The sequence below is a fragment of the Ictalurus punctatus genome, chromosome 27 (assembly GCF_001660625.3).
Source record: "Ictalurus punctatus breed USDA103 chromosome 27, Coco_2.0, whole genome shotgun sequence".
NCBI classification, from domain to species: domain Eukaryota; kingdom Metazoa; phylum Chordata; class Actinopteri; order Siluriformes; family Ictaluridae; genus Ictalurus; species Ictalurus punctatus.
In genome coordinates, this window is record NC_030442.2 from 9636479 (window position 1) to 9661550 (window position 25072).

The window sequence follows — 25072 nt, forward strand, 5'->3', positions numbered from 1 at the left end:
CAGTTCTCGAAGTTGATGTGTTGGAAGCAGGAAAAATAGGCAAGAGCAACTTTGACAAGGGCCAAATTGCGATAGCTAGATGACTGGGTCAGAGCATCTCCAAAATGGCAGGTATGTGGGGTGTTCCTGGTATGCAGTTGTTAGTACATACCAAAAGTGTTCCAAGGAAGGACAATCGGTGAACCAGCTACAGGGTCATGGGTGCCCAAGGCTCACTGGGAGCGAAGGCTAGCCTGTCTCCTCCGATGACACAGAAGAGCTTCTGTAGCACAAAATGCTGAAAAAGCAATTGGGCATATGTGGGATGTGCTGGACAAACAAGTCCGATCCATGGAGCCCCAACTTGGGACTTAAAGGACGTCTTGGTGCCAGACCACAGCAGACCTTCAGAGGTGTTGTGGAGTCCATGGCTCAATGGGTCAGAGCTGTTTTGGCAGCACAACACTACACAATATGAAGCAGGTTGTTTTAATGTTATGGCTGATCGGTGTTATATGTTATATACATTTTAACCAAGAAGCGCTGGTACTTACCTTCACTCCATCTGGTTGTATGTTATCCCCCCCCCCCCCCCCCCCCCCAATCCCGCCAGCATTGACTCGCCATGTTCAAGCAAATATTTGCTGTCAGTAATTGATCAAAATGTAATCCAAAGCAACTGAATGTATAATGTGAAGAACCTTATTCAAGCATATTGCTGAGAAGTTGACCGTTTGGTCTACTTCAAGGATCAAACTGTGACTTTCATTCAGACTTACTGAACACCTAAACTGTTCTGCACAAGTTTTATTTAGGTTTAAGGTAGAGATGCACCAATGTATCGGCCGATAATTGGTATCGGCCGATAAAGGCTATTTTTCCGCTATGGGCTATTGGCCAATAGTTTAAAAATATCCGATGATCAGGGCCGATTATATCCTGTCAATCAAAAGAGGGCGTGAAAACACATTGATTTCGTGCTGTGTGTAAAGATGTCTCTTGTGTGGAATGATGACAAAACTGCAGTTTGTAATCTCTGTAGGTTCTGTTTACACCGGACGCTGCAGCAGTGAAGTGGCGTCGAGTCTAATCCCCCCAAATGAAGATGAGTGACAAAAAAGTAGTATATATTGCACAGAAAAATATATTTGTAGAGTAATATATTTCATATGCAGTTAATGTTAATATTAGTTAATATCATCAAAAAAAAAGGTTTATATTAGGCCTATATATTACCAGTTTGATGGTCAATGATGAAGTAGAAATGCTTTTGTTCGTGGTGAGTGAATGTGAGGCCTAACAGGAGGTTTTTTTAGAATTCAGACAATGTTAATATGAATTATTAACATTCAATAAGTTAAGAAATCTTCATTTAATCTTCAGAATTTAGTTCATGTGTTAATGTTAATGTGAGTAACGTGTTTTCTGTTTGTGAGACCAGTTACTGTGAAACAACTTGTTGAAATGGAGAGAGTAAAGTTTTTATTTGCATTTCTTTTAGAATTGTGGAAATAATTATTAATTTAAAAGAAGGCATAAAAGGCAGAACTATCGGGTAGGTATTGGCCGATATCACTCTGAATAATCGGTTATCGGTACCGGCTGAGAAATTTATTATCGGTGCATCTCTAGTTTAAGGTAAGATTTCTCAAACTGGCACATTTACAAAATTCTCAGGACTCAGAAGGTGGAGAGAAATCTCAGGAAAGATTATTAACAGCCTGCAGGGATAATTTACTCTCTGAACATTTGCTGTTCCTGTAATGTCTGTGCATTAATACTGTCCCAATAATAGTACATTTTCATTATATATAGAGTAAGTCTAGACCATCCAAGTTTAAATTTTTAACTAAAAACTGATGATCAAATTTTATGTAAATGTTAACATGTTCTGATATGTTTTGGACAAAACTAAATATTATACATATCTTCTTCATATGGTTATTTTTTGTATGTATATTACACTTTCTGGAGTACTTCTTTTGTATGATTTTTACAGGAGGTATTACATTTGCGAACAATTCATTGTCCTTCAACAAGACAACTGCTGTTTAACATATTTTTCCCAAATGCATGGAATATGAGCTGTAGGTTTACACTGTGGATCATAATGCATGTAGACAAATGCACCCTAAAAATACAAGAGTACAAAAACTTTGCTTGAAATGATTTATTTCCCATATTTTTTGATATATTTTCCCTTTATTATAATTACTCTACTCTGACATAATATTACTTTTTTTTTAACACACATTCGCTTCACACCTCCAGGGCTCGGGGTTCGATTCACGCCACCACCTTGTGTGTGCAGAGTTTGCATGTTCTCCCCGTGCTTCGGGGGTTTCCTCCAGGTACTTCCTCTCCCAGTCCAAAGACATGCATTGTAGGCTGATTGGCATCTCCAAATTGTCCATAGTGTTTGAATGGGTTTGTGAGGGTGTGTGTGTGCACGATTGTGCCCTGTAATGGTTTGGCACCCTGTCCAGGTTGTCCCCCGCCTTATGCCCCGAGTCCCCTGGAATGGGCTCCGGGCTCCCCGCAACCCTGTGTAGGACAAGCGGTACAGAGGATGGATGGATAAGAAAAAGAATACAATTATACGGTTTGCATTGTTTGGGACACACACTCTCTTGTGGAGAGATGTGGTATCACTACAAAACCCCAGTTACTCCTCCATTTATTCTTGAAAATAAGAAAATAAAATAATAGGAAATAAATGTACATCCTTTACATACTCTACATACAATTTCACAGAAATTATCCTTTAAATATGGCATCAGTGACAACTACATTTGCTTTTCTTTTCAGACATCCTCCTTGTGTTGAAATTTACATTAACAATAAATTCCAGACTAATTAAGGGCAGCAGCTCAGCATTTTAGCAAATTTCTACAGTACAAACATCATCTGTGTGCTACAGAAAATCAGTCACTAATTTTGAGGGGTGACAGAGAAATACAGAGACCGAGAGAGAGAGAGAGAGAGAGAGAGAGAGAAAGCGAATGAGAGAGAGATTGTAGAGACAGAAATATGGGAAGAAATAATGAAAGAGATAGAAGATAGAGTATAGTAAACTGGACACCATTTTTGTTGACACCATTTGTGAAGATAAAACACAGTCTCTGTTAGTAAGCACCATTCACCCTCCCAAAAAATTTGTGAACACATCAATCCATTAATGGAAACATCATATTAACATAAGATTACCTGAGCACTCTCACTCCTCCAAAAAAAACAAACAAATCATGTTCATAATGTCCAGAACTTGAGTAAGTTCCGCTATGTGCTTCTACTGTATGTTTGGCACTTTTTATAGTTATTCTCTGGAACTATAAAAGCGCATGATATTTTAACCATTGTAACTTCATTTGGATTCCACCATGACATCTGTGTTAACTGACCCAGTGTGTTTAAGGCAGACAGGCTGTGCATTGGAACTCTTCAGGCAGCTTCTGGAAAGCTCGAAGGGCTCAAACCTGCCCCATCTGATCCAACTCAGGCAACCACAGCATCCCAGCTGGCTAGCCTTGACTCGGTTTCTTTATAGGAGTATTCCACATGCCCCGTTTGGAGTGGTAGTAGTGGTAAAAGTTCCGAAGTCTCAGTCTCTCAACCTCCAAACCATTCTGCAGAACCCTAAGAGCAAATACGAGACACAGAGGGAGAAAAAAACACTATCAGTATTTTGAGTAAATTAATTAGAAACTCTAACAAGCCAGACAATTCAAGAAGATCTTCTTTATTGTGTAAAATTTGTTAGTTACAAATGGCAGAAGGCAGCACTTATAAATATAGGACACAGTGTGATTGAAGCAGTGCTACACAGCTCCCCCTTGTGGAGAATCTTTAGGTTGCTAAATGCAAGAGTGGGTGAGCCAGGGAGTAACTAAGCAGGTGTTAGTGAAGAACAGTATATAAACATTCAAACAATAACATTTCATATGGGTAAAAGATGATATAAGTCTTTTTTTAAGTACAAAGGCTGTACATTTTTGAGAAAATTAAGAAAAAGAATATATAATATTACCTAAATACAATTAATCACTGACTACTCAGATCTTTCTCAGAAGAATTAAAGAGAGAAACAAGTAAGGGCAAACATCAAATGTATTTTTTGTTTTGTTGTTTTTGTAAAAACCTCACAATTAAAGCACAAACATAGAATTTATTTTTTGTTTGTTTACCTTCTGGGTTTAATCATTAGAGAATTGATGTTAAATCTATTAAATTTACTATACAATGTAAACAAAATATAATAAAACAAGAACTATGACTTTGACACACTAAACAAGTATAATTTAATCCAGATTTAAAGTTGCCTACACAGTTCTAGACTCTTTCTAATGTTTTCTTCAATAATTTTTCAGTCGGTGAAAAAAACTGCACTCTGAGTGATACTCAGGACTAACAATGAGACCAGCAAGATACACGAGTGCTAAAGGGCTGTAAAAGTTGTATACAGGGCTGTAAAAGTTGTAAGCACAAATCCATCCATCCATTTCCCGTCCTGCTTATCCTACACAGGGTCACGGGGAACCTAGGGAACTCAGGGCACAAGGTGGGGGACACACTGGACGGGGTATCAACCCATCGCAGGGCACAATTACACACACACACACACACACACCCTTTCACACACTACAATTTGGACAATTTAGAGATGCCAATCAGCCTACAACGCATGCCTTTGTATTGGGAGAGGAAACCAGAGTACCCAGAGGAAACCCCTGGCGCATAGGGAGAACATGCACTCTGTGCACACAGGGCAGAGTCTGGATTCAAACCCCCAACCCCAGTGGTGTGAGGCAAATGTGCCAGACATTCTCATGTGAAAGTGTTTTATCTATATATGATATTCACATTCTATATAATACATGTCTTTTTGCTGTTGTACAGTTCCTCTATTGTGTCTCTGGTAAGCTTTACTGAGTGTTTTTCTACTTCTCTGGAGACAAATGTTAAGGTCAGATCAGATTAAAAACCTGTGAGAGCCTGAGTTAGAAGACTTGCTTTCAAAATCTCTGCTCCACCAAAGCAAGCTTGTTCAGGTTACAGCCTCAACTAATTTTTAAATGGAAGTCCTGTACAGGGTTGAGTTTGGATTGTGAATGAATGAATGAATAAAACATTGTTATAATGTTTCTTACCGGTCCAAGAACTCCCAGTCCTCTCCTCCCCATCGGTCCTTGAATTCCTCAGTGTTCATGCCCCCAATCCTGTCAAAATCTGATTTATAAATCCCAAACAGGCCGAATCCATTGACCTCCCAGTAGCCTGTAAATGCAAGGCAGGAAGAAAAGAGTGTTTAATATTTTCCCATCTAGCAACACATCTGTTGATGTTACCCTATAGCTTTATTAATCACATGCATGACAAGCCTCATACTTTATAACAGATCACCATAAAACACGAGTTTTACAAGGTTTTCCAAGAGTCCTACTCTTGCTTTAAGTTTTCTTAATAAAAGTAATGCACATCATGATTATGGTCTAGGCTACTTATTCAGGCCACACCACTAAACCCTCTTTAAATGTGAACTGGTCCTTGTGTTGGCTACACGAAGACATGTTCTTACACCGTGATTCTCTAAGAGTCTTCAATCCAGTGCTGAGATGTCGCTGCTGTTGTCAGAGAGCTATTATACGGATTGCTAATGTGCAAGAACTGGAACATGTCCAAGTCAAATTTACATTTAAAGTGAGTAGAAATGACTTCCTGATGTGTAGTCAGCTTGAACATATACAGTAATATATTACCTTATTCAATAAATGACATCGCCTCCAACCCCTTAGTCTGATTTTCAACCTAAGTAGTGGAGCTCTAACTAGAACTGTGGGATCTCAGCACCCTAATGACACCCTCTAAATTTGAACAGCATAAAGGAGTTTTAGTTACATTTTTTTTTGTCAGAGCAGAAATGGTGAATGGTCTGGTCTGAAAACTCATCAAAACAAGGCTAACTAGTATTTTAGCATGTTAGCTAATTATTTATGTTAGCAAAGTATTTTATGTTCAAGCTTACAGTCTCTAAAAAAAATGCAGGTTGTCACAAAAGACTCCATCCACAGGTGAAATTAACACTTTTTTTTTTGAAAAATAACTTCCAAAATTTTCATACTTTGTTTATATTTATTTTTTCAGATAACATTAAAGAATGCCTTTGACAAAAGAAGAACGTATGTGAAATCATTCTCATGGCCGCATCGGCAAGCTGTGATGGACATGCAATTACATGCATCACACCAGATATGTTAACACGAGTTCACCCTGAGTGGGAGAGATGACTCTGTGTGTGTTCACAAAGAAATGGCAGTCACGTAGAGGATGCTTTGATGTCTCTCCCACTCATGACAAACTCGTGTTAACACATCTAATTATGAAACATGTTGGAAGACATTTTGCTAAAAAGTGTTAATTTCCCTTATGTATGGAGACTTTTGGGACTCCCTGTATTCAAGATACTGATGATGCTAAATTATTAATTAGGCATATCTAGCCAGGTAGATACCTAAAGCTAAACACACAGCTAAAAATATCTACGGGTAATTTTCGCTAGCTGTCTAGTCCAAATCCAAATGTAAATGCATTAAATTAATAGTATGCATAGAAGAATAGTGCAGTATCAAAACAGTTACATATAAAAAGTACTCAGTGCTCTTTTCACCCCCTAAACTTCGTAGACCAAGATAACCGTACCCATAATTGTATACAAGAAGATATAATGAGATCAGTAACAAGCTAGTTTGAAATTCAGAACACAGTAATGCAACAGTTGAAGAGAAAAATCTTCTAAATTCTCATTAAGATCAGTTTCTACCTCCACTCTGTTTTGATTATTATTTTTGTTCATTTCAAGTAATTAAAGAGTACATTTCAATAATTAAAACTCCAATGAGAAACTGGACGCAGTTGCACAGGTACCATCTGGCTCCAGCGGCGAGCTCCCGCAGTCCAGCCTCATGACGATGGGGGCGAATGCAAGTCTGCCCTCCACACAGTGCTTCCTGATGCTCTCCAGGATGCTCAGCGGGAAGTGAATATGCAGATCACACAGGAAGACGATACTGTGGCTGTCCTGAGGAGGACAGGGAAATGTGACTTGCACAAACTTTTAAAGTTATTTTATATAGATTAAAAAAGGAAGTGTGGTCTGTTTCATATGCGCTTACTGCTATGGTGTCCACCCCCATCTGTAGTCCAGAAGATCTCTCAAAGTTTCCTTCACGTCTCAGATATTCATACCTGCACACCCCCAACACACACACACACACACACACACACACACACACACACACATACACTATATGAAAGCGCAGCTCGCCATAAGGAAAGGTATTGAAACCATACACAACAGCATAAAAATGGAGCCACTGTATGGTGTTTGTCCATTATAGATTGGTTTAAATGGACCTGAGCCACACATAAGTTGGTGTAAGTAGGACAGAGTAAACATGAGCTTACCTGGGAACTGTGCTCTGCTTCAAGGCCTGCTCCACATCCATGTCTTCACTTTCAAAGTCCACAATGATGATGCTAAAGTTCTCATCCTTGGTCTCTCGGTGCAGGAGTTCCATATCGGAGATGAACTGCTGAACCCACCGTGCCTGGTTCTTCACTACGAGAGACAGAGTGATCAGGTTCCTAGAGCTACACTACAGTTCACAATTTTATGATTGTGTTGTGGAGTAGAGAACATGATTTAACAACAATGAACAATAATGGCAAATTAATTTGTTTATAAAAGTAACCAGCCTAACAATGCTAACATTTAAAATATACAGTATCTCACAAAAGTGAGTACACCCCTCACATTTTTTGTAAATATTTGATAACACCTTTTAATTTGACAACACTGAAGAAATGACACTTAGCTACAATGTAAAGTAGTGAGTGTACAGCTTGTATAACAGTGTAAATTTGCTGTCCCCTCAAAATAACTCAACACACTGCCATTAATGTCTAAACCGCTGGCAACAAAAGTGAGTACACCCCTAAGTGAAAATGTCTAAATTGGGCCCAATTAGCCATTTTCCCTCCCCAGTGTCATGTGACTTGTTAGTGTTACAAGGTCTCCGGTGTGAATGGGGAGCAGGTGTGTTAAATTTGGTGTCATCGCTCTCACACTCCCTCATTCTGGTCACTGGAAGTTCAACATGGCACCTCATGGCAAAGAACTCTCTGAGGATCTGAAAAAAAGAATTGTTGCTCTACATAAAGATGGCCTAGGCTATAAGAAGATTGGCAAAACCCTGACACTGAGCTGCAGCACGGTGGCCAAGACCATACAGCGGTTTAACAGGACAGGTTCCACTCAGAACAGGCCTCGCCATGGTCGACCAAAGAAGTAGAGTGCACGTGCTCAGCGTCATATCCAGAGGTTGTCTTTGGGAAATAGACGTATGAGTGCTGCCAGCATTGCTGCAGAGGTTGAAGGGGTGGGGGGTCAGCCTGTCAGTGCTCCGACCGTACGCCGCACACTGCATCAAATTGGTCTGCATGGCTGTCGTCCCAGAAGGAAGCCTCTTCTAAAGATGAAGCACAAGAAAGCCCGCAAACAGTTTGCTGAAGACAAGCAGACTAAGGACATGGATTACTGGAACCATGTACTGTGGTCTGATGAGACAAAGATAAACTTATTTGGTTCAGATGGTGTCAAGCGTGTGTGGGGAAACCAGGTGAGGAGTACAAAGACAAGTGTGTTTTGCCTACAGTCAAGCATGGTGGTGGGAGTGTCATGGTCTGGGGCTGCATGAGTGCTGCCGGCACTGGGGAGCTACAGTTCATTGAGGGAACCATGAATGCCAACATGTACTGTGACATACTGAAGCAAAGCATGATCAGTATGCAGTATTCCAGCATGACAGCAACCCCAAACACACCTCCAAGACGACCACTGCCTTGCTAAAGAAGCTGAGGGTGAAGGTAATGGACTGGCCAAGCATGTCTCCAGACCTAAACCCTATTGAGCATCTGTGGGGCATCCTCAGACGGAAGGTGGAGGAGCACAAGGTCTCTAACATCCACCAGCTCCGTGATGTCATCATGGAGGAGTGGAAGAGGACTCCAGTGGCAACCTGTGAAGCTCTGGTGAACTCCATGCCCAAGAGGGTTAAGGCAGTGCTGGAAAATAATGGTGGCCACACAAAATATTGACACTTTAGGCCCAATTTGGACTTTTTCACTTAGGGGTGTATTCACTTTTGTTGCCAGCGGTTTTTGACATTAATGGCTGTGTGTTGAGTTATTTTGAGGGGACAGCAAATTTACACTGTTATACAAGCTGTACACACACTACTTTACATTGTAGCAAAGTGTCATTTCTTCAGTGTTGTCAAATTAAAAGATATAATCAAATATTTACAAAAATGTGAGGTGTATACTCACTTTTGTGAGATACTGTATAGTATATTACTTGTTTGTAAGGAGCAGCAGCCTGTACAACATGCATGTTCCTAGGAAATTCTACGACTCCAACCAGCATAAAGCGGTTACTGGTGAGTTTTATCAAAATCCTTTGGATAGAAATAGATCTACTTGGTGGCCATCTTGGCAACACTCTTGGCTAGTTATTATCAGTCAAACTAGACCTATCTATTTGAATGTGGAGCCGTGGCATCCATAGGGGGAGGTTGAGGAAAGTCACAGCATTTATATCAGTCATTTAACAAACATTCATCTTCATTAAGTCCTCATTCACAGCTCTATACACTGTTTACTGTAATTAGAGTCTAATTAGCTCTTTTGAGTGACCAATGATTTAAAAAAAAAAAAGATGTTTTTATAACAAATAATCAAAATGAAATCACAAAAAAAGTAAGTCAGGTGTAATAGCCTCTCGACTTAATTTAGTTAGAGGCTATGTCGTTGTTAATGTTACTGTGCCCCATCAAAATGGTCACGGGCTGCTGCTGATAGGGAGAGACCAATATACCAGAAACAGATCCACAAGTAATATTTAGTGGACATTCATTGTGGAGTCACAAAAATGTGCAAAGGGAAAGGACCTGATTTGTCATCAGAGAACCCGATGGTGAGAAATGTTAACCTGGATTTAATTTTATGCAAATGAAATGCAGCAGCTGTGTGGTGCTGACCAATTATGACAAAGTGAGACAAAGAGCTGTCCGACTGAAAATAATGGCATGTCTGCAGTTTATTGATTCACCCATCTAGGTTCCTAAGTAACTGAATAAAACCAGTAAGTGAAATCGTCACTCTCCTGATTAAATGTGTCACTTGTATACCTCATTATAGATAGACATGAATCATGCAGTGTGTACGGCGAGAAAAGGGTTGAAGTGCCAAACGGAATGATCAATTTCACAATATAAATAAAAGAAAACAAAATCAAGGCTATTCTGGGGACATAGGCTCTTAAATGGCAGGGCTATGAACTTTTAGCTTCAGTACCTGGAACCACAATGTGCACCATGATGTCATGCCTCCACTCTAGCATGATAGGCTGACAGAGCAGTGGCTTTGGCCAGTGGCCTCTCCAGGATGTGGAGGACCGAGACTGTGCACTGGAGCTGCTGCTAGTTGGTGATTTAGATGGCACAGTGGGGGCAGAAGGAGTGATGACCTCCCTGCTCTCTACAATTTCTTCATGGCGGCTGCGCTGGTGAAGGAAGTAGATGTACTCGGACAGGCGCACCACTCTTTCCCCTGCCTCCATCAGCTCCAGCTCCACTAAATAACGGCTTCCCCGTGCCGGATCTCTGCGCTTCTCAACATTAACAATACGGAGGAGGGAGTAGATGCTGAGAGAGTGAGAGAGAGAGAGAGAGAGAGAGAGAGAGAGAGAGAGAGAGAGAGAGAGAGAATGAGAGAGAGAGAGAAAGAGAGAGAGAGAGAGAGAGCGAGAGAGAGAGAGAGAGAGAGAGAGAGAGAGAGAGAGAGAGAGAGCGAGAGGGAGAAAGAGAGAGAGAGAGAGAGAGAGAGAGAAAGAGAGAGCGAGAGAGAGAGAGCGATAGAGAGAGAGAGAGAGGGAGAAAGAGAGAGAGCGAGAGAGAGAATGAGAGAGAGAGAAAGAGAGAGAGTGAGAGAGAGCGAGAGAGCGATAGAGAGAGAGAGAGAAAGAGAGAGAGCGAGAGAGAGAAAGAGACAGAGTGAGAGAGTGAGAGAGAGAGAGAGAGAGAGAGAAAGAGAGAGAGAGAGTGAGAGAACCCTATTAGCATTCAGTGTATAGAAATAAGTAATAGCAAGCTTCATTCAAATAGTACACTCACAAATCCAAAAGGTGCACTGTGATGGATCAGAATACAGTGCAATGCCACAATATTTATTATTATTATTATTATTATTATTATTATTATTATTATTATTATTATTATTATAGCTCTTGTTGATGTTGTTGTTGTATAAAAACTGGTATTAATCTGATGGAATGTTTTAAATATACTTAATAAATAAAAATGCACAGGATAGTAATTAAAGTAGTAGGGAAATAAATCTTTGAGTTGTCATCTTTGAATTTTGTAAGGTCTAAATACAAAAAAAAAAAAATTAAATACAAAATGTATTTATGGACTGACAAAAAAAAATTTCTGGAGGAAGCATTTACGTAATTTAGTAAAAATACAGATATTAATTTCTCAAATCCTCTCTAGTCCATCCATCCATCCATTTTCCATACCGCTTATCCTACACAGGGAACCTGGAGTCTGACCCGGGAACTCGGGGTATAAGGCATGGGGAGACACCCTGGATGGAGTGCCAACCATTTGCAGTGCACACATACACACACTCACACACTACAGACAATTTGGGAATGTCAATCCACCTACAACGCTTGTCTTTGGACTGGGGGAGGAAACTGGAGTATGCAGAGGAAATCAAAGCACGGAGAGAACATGTCCCGGATTTGAACTCGCAAACCCTGGAAGTGCGAGGTAAATGTGCTAACCACTAAGTCACCATGCCCCACATCCTTTATATTGTATATATATATATATATATATATATATATATATATATATATATATATATATATATATATATATATATATATATACACTACAAAATAATAACAAAGTACTGGGACTATGACTGAGACAATAAAGTGTCTCTGAACTAGTCTGAAATTGTAAGACAGAACAGGGCAGAAGGAGAAAGACAGAGAAAGGAAGTGGGAGAGATTAATAAGAGAAAAGGAGAAATATACAGTAAGTGTTAGTGTAAAACTGATGAATCAGCACTGAGCAGCAGGCCCTGCACATTTTTAATATACGAAAGTGTCGAGAGATACAATATGATTGTGTCTCTCATTACAATAATGCTGTATAGATGCCCTGCTAAGAGAGATTGCTAGTGAATATTTAATGAATTCCTGCTGCTGTTGTAATGGAGATTAATGGAATTAACATCTAACCCAGGGTTTTTTTTGTTGCTGCACTGAAAGTGCATAGAAACAGAAACAAATGTATAAACAGTTCAATTGCTAGTTTCATATTTCAGCACTAAACACAATAGAAATGCACGAAAAATACACTCACCCGCCATTGCACTTGTTTATCCGTTCTACGTACTGCGAGATCACCTCCAGTGCCTCGCTCTCAGCCAGCTGCAGATTTCCAGACACGTTGCACCTCAGGTCATTCCAGTCAGACCTGAGAAGCTCAAAGTCCACCGGGTTCACGCTGAACGTACGCTGCCAGTTGATGGCCTCCTCAGTCCAGCCGTTTCGTGACTCGTCGTCCTCGTAGCTGTATTCAGACGTGGCGCCATCTTTAAGCTCAGCAACCTCCGTCTGCTGCGACTCCTCCACCATCTCTGAAGCTTTGGTGGTCCTGATCTCTACGGGTTGCCTTTTGTCAGACGAGTTTGTCCCGGTAAGTTCTGAGCTTGATGGAGGCAGGTCTGTTATGGAGGATGATCGAAAATCCTTCACTTCACTCAGGGAGCTGTGCTTCAATTGCTGTGTGGGTGATTTATGGTCTAACATTGGCCAGGAATCATGCCTTTTCATGAATTTCCACCTCGAACTGAAATCCACAAGCTTTTTCCCACTTGCGGTTTGGTACAAAAAGACCCCAGGGAAGATCTCCATCGGCGGCTTTGGCGTAATTTTTCGTGGTTGAGGTTTAGTGACGTAGATTTTGCTTGACTTAACCGCTTTCTCTTGAGATGCAGGATGAGCCCCATTGCTCAAAATGTGACTCGCCAATGTATATAGCGGGGATCGCTGGGAATTCTTGAATGTTTTGCTCAGCCTTAGAGGAATGATCTTGTTGCTTCGCTGCATAGAGCTTAGTGGAACCCACTTTAAAGAACGGCGTCCATGGATTTGCATTGTGGCATTGTCTCCTTCTTCCATACTTTCTCTATGGTCTGTGAGAGTCTCATGGTCTTCCTCTATAACGCGTCTATGCTGCCTCAGCTGCCTCTCTTCTTCTGTTCTGCTCTGTTGATCTTCCTGTGGAGTGTGTTTATGGTAGCCATCATCTCTCCCATGGTCTTCTCCTTTAATCCTCCTTCTGGTTTGCTTCGCTTTGAAATGTGAGTATACGTGCTCTTGGGTTAAAATGTGACCTTTTGAATTTCTGCCTGTTTGCTCCTTACTGGAGATTGTGCTAAATGAAGCACTTGAGAGCTGATCAGACATGCTGGTGTTAATTGTCCTCCTGACTGGATGGTGGTTGGAGTTGACTCTTGAGTCTTCCTCTAGATCTACACCCTCTTCTTCTTCTAGGAAATCTAAAGAAAAGTAGGAAACTCATGTTTAAGAGTCATTAGACAATGTTCATCGATCTGTAAAATGTACAAGATACTTAAATAGACAAGAGGCTTCTTAACTAATGGGACATCAGTCTCAATACAGCATTAGTACTGCCATTCTGCCATCCTATTAACACATTTAAGCACAATCACACATGCAGTCTTTTTTTTCTTTTTAAAGCAATTATCACAAGCACAGCTGTGATATCCTCATCACTGACAATGCTGTGATTAGTCTTAACCAGAAGAAGCCAAGTGTTAAATTCTCTCCTGAAACTGTTTTGTAGTATGTCACAACACACCATCAGGATTTGGAAAGAAAAGAGGTCTGTCATCATTATCTTCATCCATCTTCATGTATTTATAGAAGCCAAACCTGTTAAGACAAGAGTACAAGGTGAAACCTTTTAAGAGCACTCGGTCCTGTCACTCAAACATGTAAAGTATATGTTCAAAGTAATATAATAAGATAAAATGAATAGTCTGTTAACTGGTAAGCCATACTTTTCCAGGTATACTGGAGATTCCCTGTAGAAACATTTGTTCTCTCTTTCCATATGAGTGAGTCTGGTGAAATCATTTGGATAGACGTAGGACAGATACACCTAAAAGGATTATATCAATAATGAGAATCAATACGAGCGTGTAAGAAAAAATTTTTTTTTTAAAAGACTATCATAAACAGAGATTTGAATTGTAATGATCAGTAATGTGCAACGGGGATTACGTTGTCTGGAAATCTGTTTAAATATTTTCACCAAATGTGCACCACCAAATACGTCCAGCTCGTGTGGAAAATGCTGCTGCTAGGCTATTGACAGGAACACGTAAGTGGGTGCACACTACCTCCATTTTATCTTCGCTCCATTGGTTGCTGGTGCACTTCAGAATAGAGTTTAAGCTTTTAGTGTTAGTTTTTAAATCATTAAATAGGTTAGCGCCATCATACCTTGCAGACCTCTTCTGATCAGCTTCTCTTAACTGTTTCCAGGTCCAGATTAAAGCTTAGGGTGACCGTGCCTCAAGGATATCTGGCCCTAACCTTTGGAACATTTTACCTCTGCATGTCAGAGCAGCTTCAACTTTAGCTATTTTAAAAAATTGGTTAAAAACACATTTCTTATCTATGGCTTTTAATGATACGTATTGGGAGCTTAGGCATGTTATATATTCATGTTTGTTCATGTTTGCTATTTATATTATTATTTATCTTGTACAGCATTTTGGTCAAATGTCGGTGTGTTTAATTGTGCTTCATAAATAAAGTAAAGAAAGCATGTCAGTGCTACTCACAAACTGTAGGCCCTGGTAGCGTGCGATGGGGAAATCTCTCACTACGTAGGTAGGAGAGTAAACACAAGATGGCAGCACCTTCTCCAGCCTGGACTGATCCATCATGGGGACTAAGAGGGGATAACACGTATTCAATTTAATTCAATAAATGATATTAAAGCTAAATATACTATTGTCAGCAGTTTATATTTATGTTGATACAAACTGTTTAGCTATATACCTAATTAATTCATGAATATATTACAAAATAAAATTGCTTCTGTTTTCAGAAAAGAGTGTAATTTAAAAATGAACAGTTATGTCTAATTTGGGTCCAAAACACATTGAAATAAAATAAAAATAAAAAACAAGATAGATATAAAGATATACTGTATATATTCAGATAGGGAAACAGTCAGGTTTTAGATATAAACTTTAAGGATTAAACTGAAGAACTCAAAGAGTTCTAAATCATATATTTCTCTGAGAGTGTATTTATATTCAAGATATTAACATTTATTTATCAAAGTTGCATACAGTCAAATATGATTAGATAATGATCGTACTCAACAACATTTACAACATCAGTTTCAGTGTAAATTCAACAGTATAAATTTTAGCATACACTGCAAAAAAATGTCATCATAGCAAGTGAAAATATCTTGAATATAGACAAATGTATCTAGTATTTCCTATTACAAGATTACAACAAACCAAATGTAAGATAACTTAAACCTATTTCTAGACATTTGTACTCATTTCAAGCTTGAAATAGTCATTCTATTCGCAGATCATTTCACTAATTTTAATCATTTATTTTGAGAAAGAAGCAAAATGATCTGCCAATAGAATAAGAAAATGCAATGTTTGAAATGTCTAGAAATAAGTTGAATAATCTTATATTTGGTTAATTGTAATCTTATAATCGGAAATACTAGATAAATCTATATTCAAGATATTTTAACTTGCTAACTTGCATTTTTTGCAGTTTACTGTTAAAACAAAAGAAAAAAGTCTGTTGCAAATAATCAAAATCAGTGTCAGTATCATCAAACAAATTGGTCATAATAGAGTATATAAGTAAGAAAAAATAGTCTATAGCGTTGATAATCACATTTGTGCACGCAGGAATCTCATACTTAAATACAGATAACATGGTTTAGCATCAATATGTAGTTTATAAATGTTAATCCGAATACTTAGACGTGGATCTTTATCAGCTCATTAGTCCTTCAATTAAGTATTATCCGCATTTGCATACCAGAGATTGCAGCCTTTCTAGAAACCAGAGCATACTTTTATTTGCAGCAATACATCTCATACAAAAGCACTTTTATTTTATCTTACTGAAATTTATTATTTTTCCCTTTTCTCCCTTTCCATCTTGGATGTCTCTTTCTTTCCTCAAATCTGGTTAGCCTGCTGAATGCTTTCCCTTTTTTCACCCCACTATCACAACAACACTATCAGTTATGTGTATATATATATATATATATATATATATATATATATATATATATATATATATATATGACATGCAAGCATGGGACTAGTGGGTGGGAGCTAAAGTCCATGCAGCTAAATCTGATTCATCATTGCACTCAAATGACTGCTCTTTTTGATGTTGTATGACCGTTTCATGAATAAGATGCAGACTTGCTCATAGATCATTTCTTGCACTCAACTCAGTCCTCATTTCTACACAACTCTGGCAAATAAGGGCTATTCTGTTGAGGATATTATAACCTGGATGTAAAGAGGTGAAATAAACATGCTAAAATGACTGGAACGGAAACAAAAAGAGGTTTTGAGTCAGTGTCTTATTCGTGGCATATTTGTTCTGCACTCCAGCATGTGCACATGGTGCTGAAAAATAAGGTCAAGCTAAAACATACTGGCCCTTACTCATCAAAACGTGCATTTTGTAAAATGAGCATATGCAAACTCACATCTTTGTGTAAATTTGAGAGTACCATTTTAATAAAACTGAAAAACAACCTCAAGACAATAAACACAACTTCAATATAACCAAAAACCTGTTAATTTTAGCAAAGTATTACGCTGCATGCACCAAGCCCACGGCCAAGCCTGCATTAGTATGTAGTTGGACATAGAAAATCTCAGTGCATAGACTCCACCAGCTACAGAATAGAATAAATCTGCATCAGACAGTTAGTATGCAGACTTGCAGTCATGATAATGTAGATTAGCACCAAAGCGAACCATCATGCACAACATAACATTGACGAAACCTCGACGAAATCAAAATTCAGCAAAGATAGTTTGCAGCCTGTCAACTGGAAAGGTTGCTTGATTGACAACCGTGAGCACAAACATCAAGCAGTTAGATAATGTTCAACTCATTGAGTACCTTACGATCATACAATCCAGCTTCAGGAATTGATTTGCTAAAACCAAATCATAACATACCGTTGTGTCCATACCACTTTTTGATACAGTATGACTGGTTTTACATCCATTTGTTGTGGATCCCAGGTTTCCTAGCCAAGTACTAATAGCAAAGTTGTCACCTCATGAGCTTGACCTCACACTTGCAGTCTATAAAAGGCCAGTGTTATGTCACGCTCATCCTTTTTTTCCATTCGCATCTTGTGAAAGAGTTGAAGAAGTGCATTCAAGATACTGAGCACAGTGCTGCAATCCTTTGACTTTTAGCAAATCTGCTTTTTAGTTATTGTTAAAAGCAGAAAAGTCGGAGTGAGTGTGTTGAGGGTGGTAACGGGTGATGGTAGTTCTAATATTTTACCTATAACTAATTTGGCCATAATCGACTGTATTTCTGAGCAAGACAGACTGCCTATTGTTTAAGTTAGCATGCCCAATCTTCCACACATTTATAGCTTGTGTGCATTAGTGTATTACTAATTACAAGAATTATATGTTCTGTCAAGTCCCTATGGATGATGGGCCGGATCAATGCCCAAATTGTTTGGGATTTGGACATCTACAAATGGCACTTGAACATGTGCAAAAGGAGCTCTGCCATAACTGCAGCAAAGCAGGCTATTCAAATACTACTGCATATTCATCACCTTTCTCTGGTGCTTCATGGGCGCATTGAGGAATGAATCTAACAGCAGATATGGCTGCAGAGCCCATTAGGAAGAAAAAGGTGAGTACCTTTACTATGTTGCAGCAACAAGAATGAAAGCAGAAGAAGATATGTGGGATGCACTGGGGACCACATTGTGCCATCACTGCGGCCAAGAGCACAAAGGCTTCGTGTTTTGTGCCGCAACAAGCTGTGATCAAGCCTCTAAGGTAAGATTTACTGAAATTGCCGGGGGATTCCAGTTTTGGTTCTGACAAAATGCAGTCAGTGGTGAGATGGACCTTCTGTCTGCATATAGAGCATTGGAGCCTGATAACAACAGACTACTACAGTGTCTACTGAGCACACCATCCACAGGGTATTGTTTCTCTGTTGTCTATTGCCAAACACAGGAGTCTGCCCCATAAACATACAAGACCCAACCCAACTGACCAGACTCACTACAGAAATGCAGCCTCTGCTTGAAAAACAGATGAGAGAAATAGTATGCAGACCACAAAGTCTGACTATAGACTTTCAAAACAGGAGACAGAATTCTCACCATTTAAGATCTCAAAGACTTCTGAAAAATGTCTACTTAAAGCTACTGTCATTCCAGATGTGCAGCAGACAGTGAAAATGCACGACTGGTTCATAACCATAGATCTGAAGGAGGCACATTTCCACATTAGGATCGTATTAAATCAGAAGCCGAGTAATACACTTAAAATATCCCAACTTTCCAACCAGAAATTAACTTATGAAATAACTTCTATATTAACTGTTCAGTGTATTCCCCCCATAGTTAATTTTTTACATACAACCCCAATTCTGAAAAAGTTGCGACAGTTTGGAAAATGCAAAAAACAAAATTAAATTCACCCTGTACTATATTTAAAACACATTATTAACACATTATTTGATGTTTTACTTTGTGAATTTAATTTATTTCAAATCTGATGACACACTCCAAAAAAGTTGGGACAGTCGACTGTTTAGCACTGTGTAACATCACCTTTTCTTTTAATAACACTTATAAAGCGTTTGGGCGCTGAAGACACCAGTTGGTTAAGTTTAGCAAGTGCAATTTTCCCTCATTAATCCATTATGCATTTCTTCAGCTGGGCAACTGTATGGGGCCTTCGTTGCCTTATTTTGTGCTTCATAATACACCACACATTCTCAATCGGAGACATGTCAGGTCTGCAGGCAGGCCATGCTAGCACCCGCACTCTCTGCTTACGCAACTATGTGCTTGTAATCCAGGCAGAATGTGGTTTGGCATTGTCCTGCTCTGGGTGGCAGCATATGTTGCTCCAAAATGTCTACATATCTTTCTGCATTAATGGTGCCCTCACAGATGTGCAAGTTACCCATGCCATGGACACTGACACACCCCCATACCATGACAGACGCTGCCTTTTGGACCTGACACTGATAACAGCTTTGATGGTCCTGCTCCTCTTTGGCCCAGAGAACACGACGACTGTTTTGTCCAAAAACTATTTGAAATGTTGACTTGTCAAACCACAAAACTCACCTGTGCTACTGTCCATCTCAAATAAGACCGAGCCCAGAGAAGTCAGTGGTGCTTCTGGACAGTGTTGATGTATGGCTTCTGCTTTGCATACATCTGTGGATGCAGCAAGGATGACTGAGAAAGGATTACCAAAGTATTCCCGAGCCCATGTCAGGATATCCATTACAGAGTCATGACAGTTTTTAAAACAGTGACGTCTGAGGGATTGGAGATCACATGCATTCAGAAGTGGTTTTCAGCCTTGCCCTTTACACACTGAGATTTGACCGGATTCCTTGAATCTTTTAATTATATTGCGCACTGTAGAAGGTGAAATGCCCAAAATCCTACCTATTTGTCTTTGGGGAATGTTGTTCTCAAAGTGTTGGATTATTTACCGACGCATCTGTTGGCAGATTGCCGAGCCTCAACCTATCCTTGCTCTTGAAGAACTAGGCCTTTTTTGGAGACTCCTTATACACTATGATTAGACGATTGCCTCACCTGTTTCACATCACCTTCTTATTTCAACTTCTCAAATCGCTATTAGTCCTAAATTGCCCCGTCCCAACTTTTTTGGAATGTGTTGCATGCATCAATTTCAAAATAAATGTTTATTTTGAGGTTTATGGGCTACAACAGCAGGAAACCACGTTGGATTCCACTTCTGTCAGCCAAGAACAGAAAGCTGAGGCTGCAGTGAGCAAAGGGGCACCAAATCTGGACAGTTTGGAAAAAAACATAGCCTGGTCTGATGAATCTTGATTTTTGCTAAGACACACAGATGGGAGGGTCAGAATTTGGCGCAAACAGCATGAATCCATGGACCCAACCTGCCTTGTGTCAACAGTCCAGGCTGGTGGTAGTGATATAATGATGTGGGGAATGTTTTCCTGCACTTTCGGCCAATACCAAACAATCATCAATTGAATGCCACAGCCTATTTGAGTACTGCTGCTTCATGGCCACAATTCACCCATCATCTCGTAGCTACTTCCAATATATTAATGCACCATGTCACAAAGTTGTCTCAAACTGGTTTCATGAACATGACCATGAATTCAATGTTCAATGTTCCCAGTCAGTGGATCTGAATCCAATAGAACACCTTTGAGTTGTGGTGAAACAGGAGATTCGCAGCATGAAAGTGCACCTGAAAAAATCTGCTGGAATTGCATGATGCAATCATGTCAACATGGAGCAGATCCTCAAAGGAATGTTTCCAACATCTTCTGGAATCCATACCATGAAAAAATGAGGCTGTTTTGAGAGCAAATGCAGACCCTATTCAGTATTAGCATAGTGTTCCTAATAAACTGTTCAGTGAGTGTACTGCTCATCCCAAAGCATGGTTCTGTAAAATCTACTTACATTTTTAGCAGTGTTTGACTTCTACATTGAGCTGCTCTGTCTAGCTGGGTCTAGGTTCAGGCCAGGCAAAATATAAAGAAAAGCCTGAGAATAACTAGCTGGGCTGACAGTATGGCAATATTGCTATTTGTATTTTTTTCTAAGGTATATTTGACATCATTTGATTATTACAAACCCATTTAATAACATTGTAAACACACACACACACACACACACACACACACACACACACACACACACACACACACACACACACACACACAGGAGTACCCACTTTTGTAGAATGTGTCGCGTGGGTCTGGCCTGAGCATGTCTGCAGCATGTGTGTGTGAACTGTGGACCTCCTGCAGAGTGTGTGTGTGGCTGGCCAAGGTCTGAGGGATATGTTTCACACTGTTCATCTTCAGGCTGGACTCATCTGAGGTGAGAGAGAACGAGAGAGGAAAGTGAGAAAAGGGTCATGCAGTCAACTTCACACACATGAGCAGCAGCTTGCTGGATGAAAGATGACAGTGTAGGTCAGTGAGATCAACTCAGGCAAGAAGTGCAAGAAAGGCAAAACATGCTGCTGCACTCACAAGAAAATGTCAGGGTGTATTGAGTCTAGTCATGCAGGTAAATGTACAACCCCAATTCCAAAAAAAGATGGGACGCGGTGTAAAATGTAAATACATGTAAATAAAAACAGAATGCAATGATTTGCAAAACTCATAAACTAATATGTTATTCACAATAGAACATAGAAAACATATCCGATGTTTAAACTGAGGAAATGTAACATTTTAAGTAAAAAATAAGGTAATTTTGAATTTGATGGCCGCAACACGTCTCAAAAAAGTTGGGACAGGGGCAACAAAGGTCTGGAAAAGTAAGTGTTACTAAAAAGAAACAGCTGGAGGTTAATTGGAAAAAAGGTCATGGGTATAAAAAGAGTATTTTACAGGGGCAGAGTCTTTCAGAAGTAAAGCTGGGCAGATGTTCACCAATCTGCGAAAAACTGCATCTACAATTTGTGGAACAATTTCATAATAATGTTCCTCAATGTAAAATTGCAAAGATTATGAATATCTCATCAAGTACAGTACATAATATCATCAAAAGATTCAGAGAAACTGGAGAAATCTCTGTGTGCAAAGGACCAGGGCGAAAATCAATATTTCATACCCGTTATCTTCGGGGCCTCAGGCAGCACTGCATAAAAAACAGGCATGATTCTGTAATGGAAATCACTGCGTGGGCTCAGAAACACCTCCAGAACATTGTCTGTGAACACAGTTCACTGTGCCATCCACAAATGCTGGTTAAAGCTCTATCATGCAAAGAAGAAGCCATATGTGTAAATGATCCAGAAACGCTGAGTCAAAGGTCCTTTAAAATGGACTGATGCAAAGTGGAAAACTGTTCTGTGATCAGACGAATCGAAATTTGAAATTCTTTTTTGGAACCATGGATGCGTCTGCTAAACTAAAGAGGACTAAAGAGGAGAGGGACCATCGGGCTTTTTTATCAGCGCTCAGTTCAAAATCCTGCATCTCTGATGGTATGAGCATGCATTAGTGCCTATGGAATAATCAGCTTGTACATCTGGAAAGGCACCATCAATGCTGAAAGGTATATACAGGTTTTAGCAGGGTTAGGGTTATTCTTCCATCCAGATTCCATCCTATCTTTACTTCTGAGAGACTCTGCCTCTCTAAGATACTCTTTTTATACCCAATCATGTTACTGACCTGTTGCCAATTAACATAATTATTTGCAAAATGTTTTTCCAGCTGTTTCTCTTTAGTAACACTTAGTTTTCCAGCCTTTTGTTGCCATCAAATTAAAAATTACCTTATTTTTTCCTTAAAATGGTACATTTCCTCAGTTTAAACATTTGATATGTTTTCTATGTTCTATTGTGAATAACATATGGGTTCATGAGATTTGCAAATCATTGCATTCTGTTTTTATTTACATTTATTTACATTTTACACGGTGTCCCAACTTTTTTGGAATTGAGGTTGTAATATTTGAGAGACAGAGACAGTACAAAAGTATGTGTTCATATTTTTTTTTTGGATGTATCTGATGATTGGAATTAAAGAAAAGGTCAGAGAAATCACAGACCAATCATAACTGTAATACAAAATAGAAATTAGAATTGCATATTAATTACTGCATATTAAGGAACCTCATATAACTAAAGAACACAGGAATGCCATACACCATTTTTTCATTAATTTACACATTCTGACATTTTAGAATTGGGAATAAATGACCAAATTGGGAGGGCAAATGGGATAATCAATTGCCAGCACTAGTGGTGTGCAAGAATCAGTCATAATCAAGTCGAGTCAAACGTAATCCTCCTAGTCTCACTTTAGCATGATCTCAGACCTCCTGATTCTTTCAAACAGTTGATTTTTTTTTATAATCGAAAATGTACACAAGTCTTGCAGTGTGAGATATTGACACAGTGATGACAATAACACAGCAAGGAGGGGGGAAAGAAAAACCAGGAAAGACATGAGCAAGCACTCTGTGTGTTCGATGGACCACATTTTATATATCACATGAAAATGAACATAATCACAATGGCAAAGTCTTTGCTTGTGCATAAAAGAGACAAACAAGAATTTTCAGTAATTCCTTTACAGGTACAGCCGTCTCAGTTGCCTGACATGGTGATATACAGTAAATAATCCATGGATATACAGTATTTATACAGATGAGAACGCTCTCATTCTTCTCTCCTGTATTCATCCTTCTGTAATAAACTTCACCTGAGAGGACGAGTCTGCGAGTGTTGTCTAATTTCCACGACAGTATGCAATGGGGAAAATGTGATACTATAAATTTCATTGATCGTTATTGATTATTTTATTGCTATTCAATTGTTTTATAATTGACATCTTTGAACTGTGGTGCTGGCGAAGAATCCTGCGTTTACCCTGGAAGGCCCGGGGAAAAAAAAATGCGCAGGTAGCTCAGACAATACAGCTTCGACTCTCTTACTTCTGCATCACATCATGCGGAAAGGACAGTCAATGGAAAAGGACATCATGCTGGGCAAAGTGGAAGGTCAACAAAGAAGAGGAAGGCCTTCTACACGGTGGATCGACACAATCACCGAAGCCATTGATGCCCCACTTTCAATTCTGAAGACCGGATGCTTTTTCAGGATAACTATCCATTGAGTTGTCATGCGTCAACATCGACTCGTCAGCACCTAACAACCACAAATGCTTTATATTTTTGTCTATTATTTGCATTCTCATTTTGATGCTGAATTTTGTTACACTCTGCTGTTTTATAAATGAGTGTCTCCCTCAATGTAATCAAATCTTAAATAGGTGAATTTGAGCTTCTAAGAAACCTCCATGAGTGCCTATAGTTTATTCTACGCACAAGAGGACACACATGTGTGGTGTGTGTGTGTGTGTGTGTGTGTGTGTGTGTGTGTGTGTGTATGTGTGTGTGCCTTCTCCATTCATTAAGTTTTGTCTCCTAACACTATGTGAAATCTCACAAGTGTCTATCCAACGTACCAGTAATGAAAACACACTTTAATTAGTCGTATTGATCAGTTGTGGGTTTGTGTGTTGTTTGTGTGTGTGTGTTCTGTGCACTGGAATTGTAATTGAAGCAGATGAGACAGAGGAAGAGACTAAGGCATTGCCGTGAGGGTTTGACAGCTGAATCCAGACTGCACTACATAATGGAGTAGCAGTATGTATCACTCTGAGCATATTAACTGCTTACACACCCAGTCGTTTGAGTGAGGTGCGCATTTGTATGTGCGTGTGTCTTCTCCATTCATTAAGTTTTATCTCCAAGCATTATGTGAACTCTCACAAGTGTCTGCCCGACTGGCCAGTGGTGAAAAAAACACTTTAATTAGTTGCATCGATTGGCTGCAAGTTTGCGAGTGTGTGTGTTTGAATGTGTGTGGGTTCTCTGTGTTCCTCTCTGACAGAGCAGCCTGGGTGATTAATGATTGGGACAGCGTGTTACACTTTGCACTGTATTCTCTGGGCGAGCGGGGGCGACCAGGCCGTGTTCTCTAATGCACGTCCCTCTTTCCCTCAGCTTGTTAACTATAGCAAGGATTAAAAGGAAAAAGCGCTTTATCCTCAAAATTTATAAAAATGAAGCAATGCTAGAATGTGGCAGACACTCAT

General features: G+C 39.4%; 1 protein-coding gene across 1 annotated transcript in view; it reads right to left on the bottom strand.

Moving 5' to 3' along the window:
* Positions 1 to 2185: 2185 nt before the first annotated feature.
* Positions 2186 to 25072, bottom strand: part of b4galnt4b (beta-1,4-N-acetyl-galactosaminyl transferase 4b) — a 42869-nt gene continuing 19982 nt past the window's right edge. The window contains exons 8-18 of the mRNA XM_053676460.1: positions 21184 to 21327; positions 14989 to 15098; positions 14200 to 14300; positions 13998 to 14071; positions 12474 to 13674; positions 10390 to 10739; positions 7441 to 7594; positions 7149 to 7221; positions 6901 to 7054; positions 5127 to 5253; positions 2186 to 3615 (exon numbers count right to left, since the gene is read on the bottom strand). Coding sequence (XP_053532435.1) covers positions 3501 to 3615; positions 5127 to 5253; positions 6901 to 7054; positions 7149 to 7221; positions 7441 to 7594; positions 10390 to 10739; positions 12474 to 13674; positions 13998 to 14071; positions 14200 to 14300; positions 14989 to 15098; positions 21184 to 21327 — 2603 coding nt within the window. The 3' untranslated portion in view covers positions 2186 to 3500. The remainder of the gene's footprint in view (positions 3616 to 5126; positions 5254 to 6900; positions 7055 to 7148; positions 7222 to 7440; positions 7595 to 10389; positions 10740 to 12473; positions 13675 to 13997; positions 14072 to 14199; positions 14301 to 14988; positions 15099 to 21183; positions 21328 to 25072) is intronic.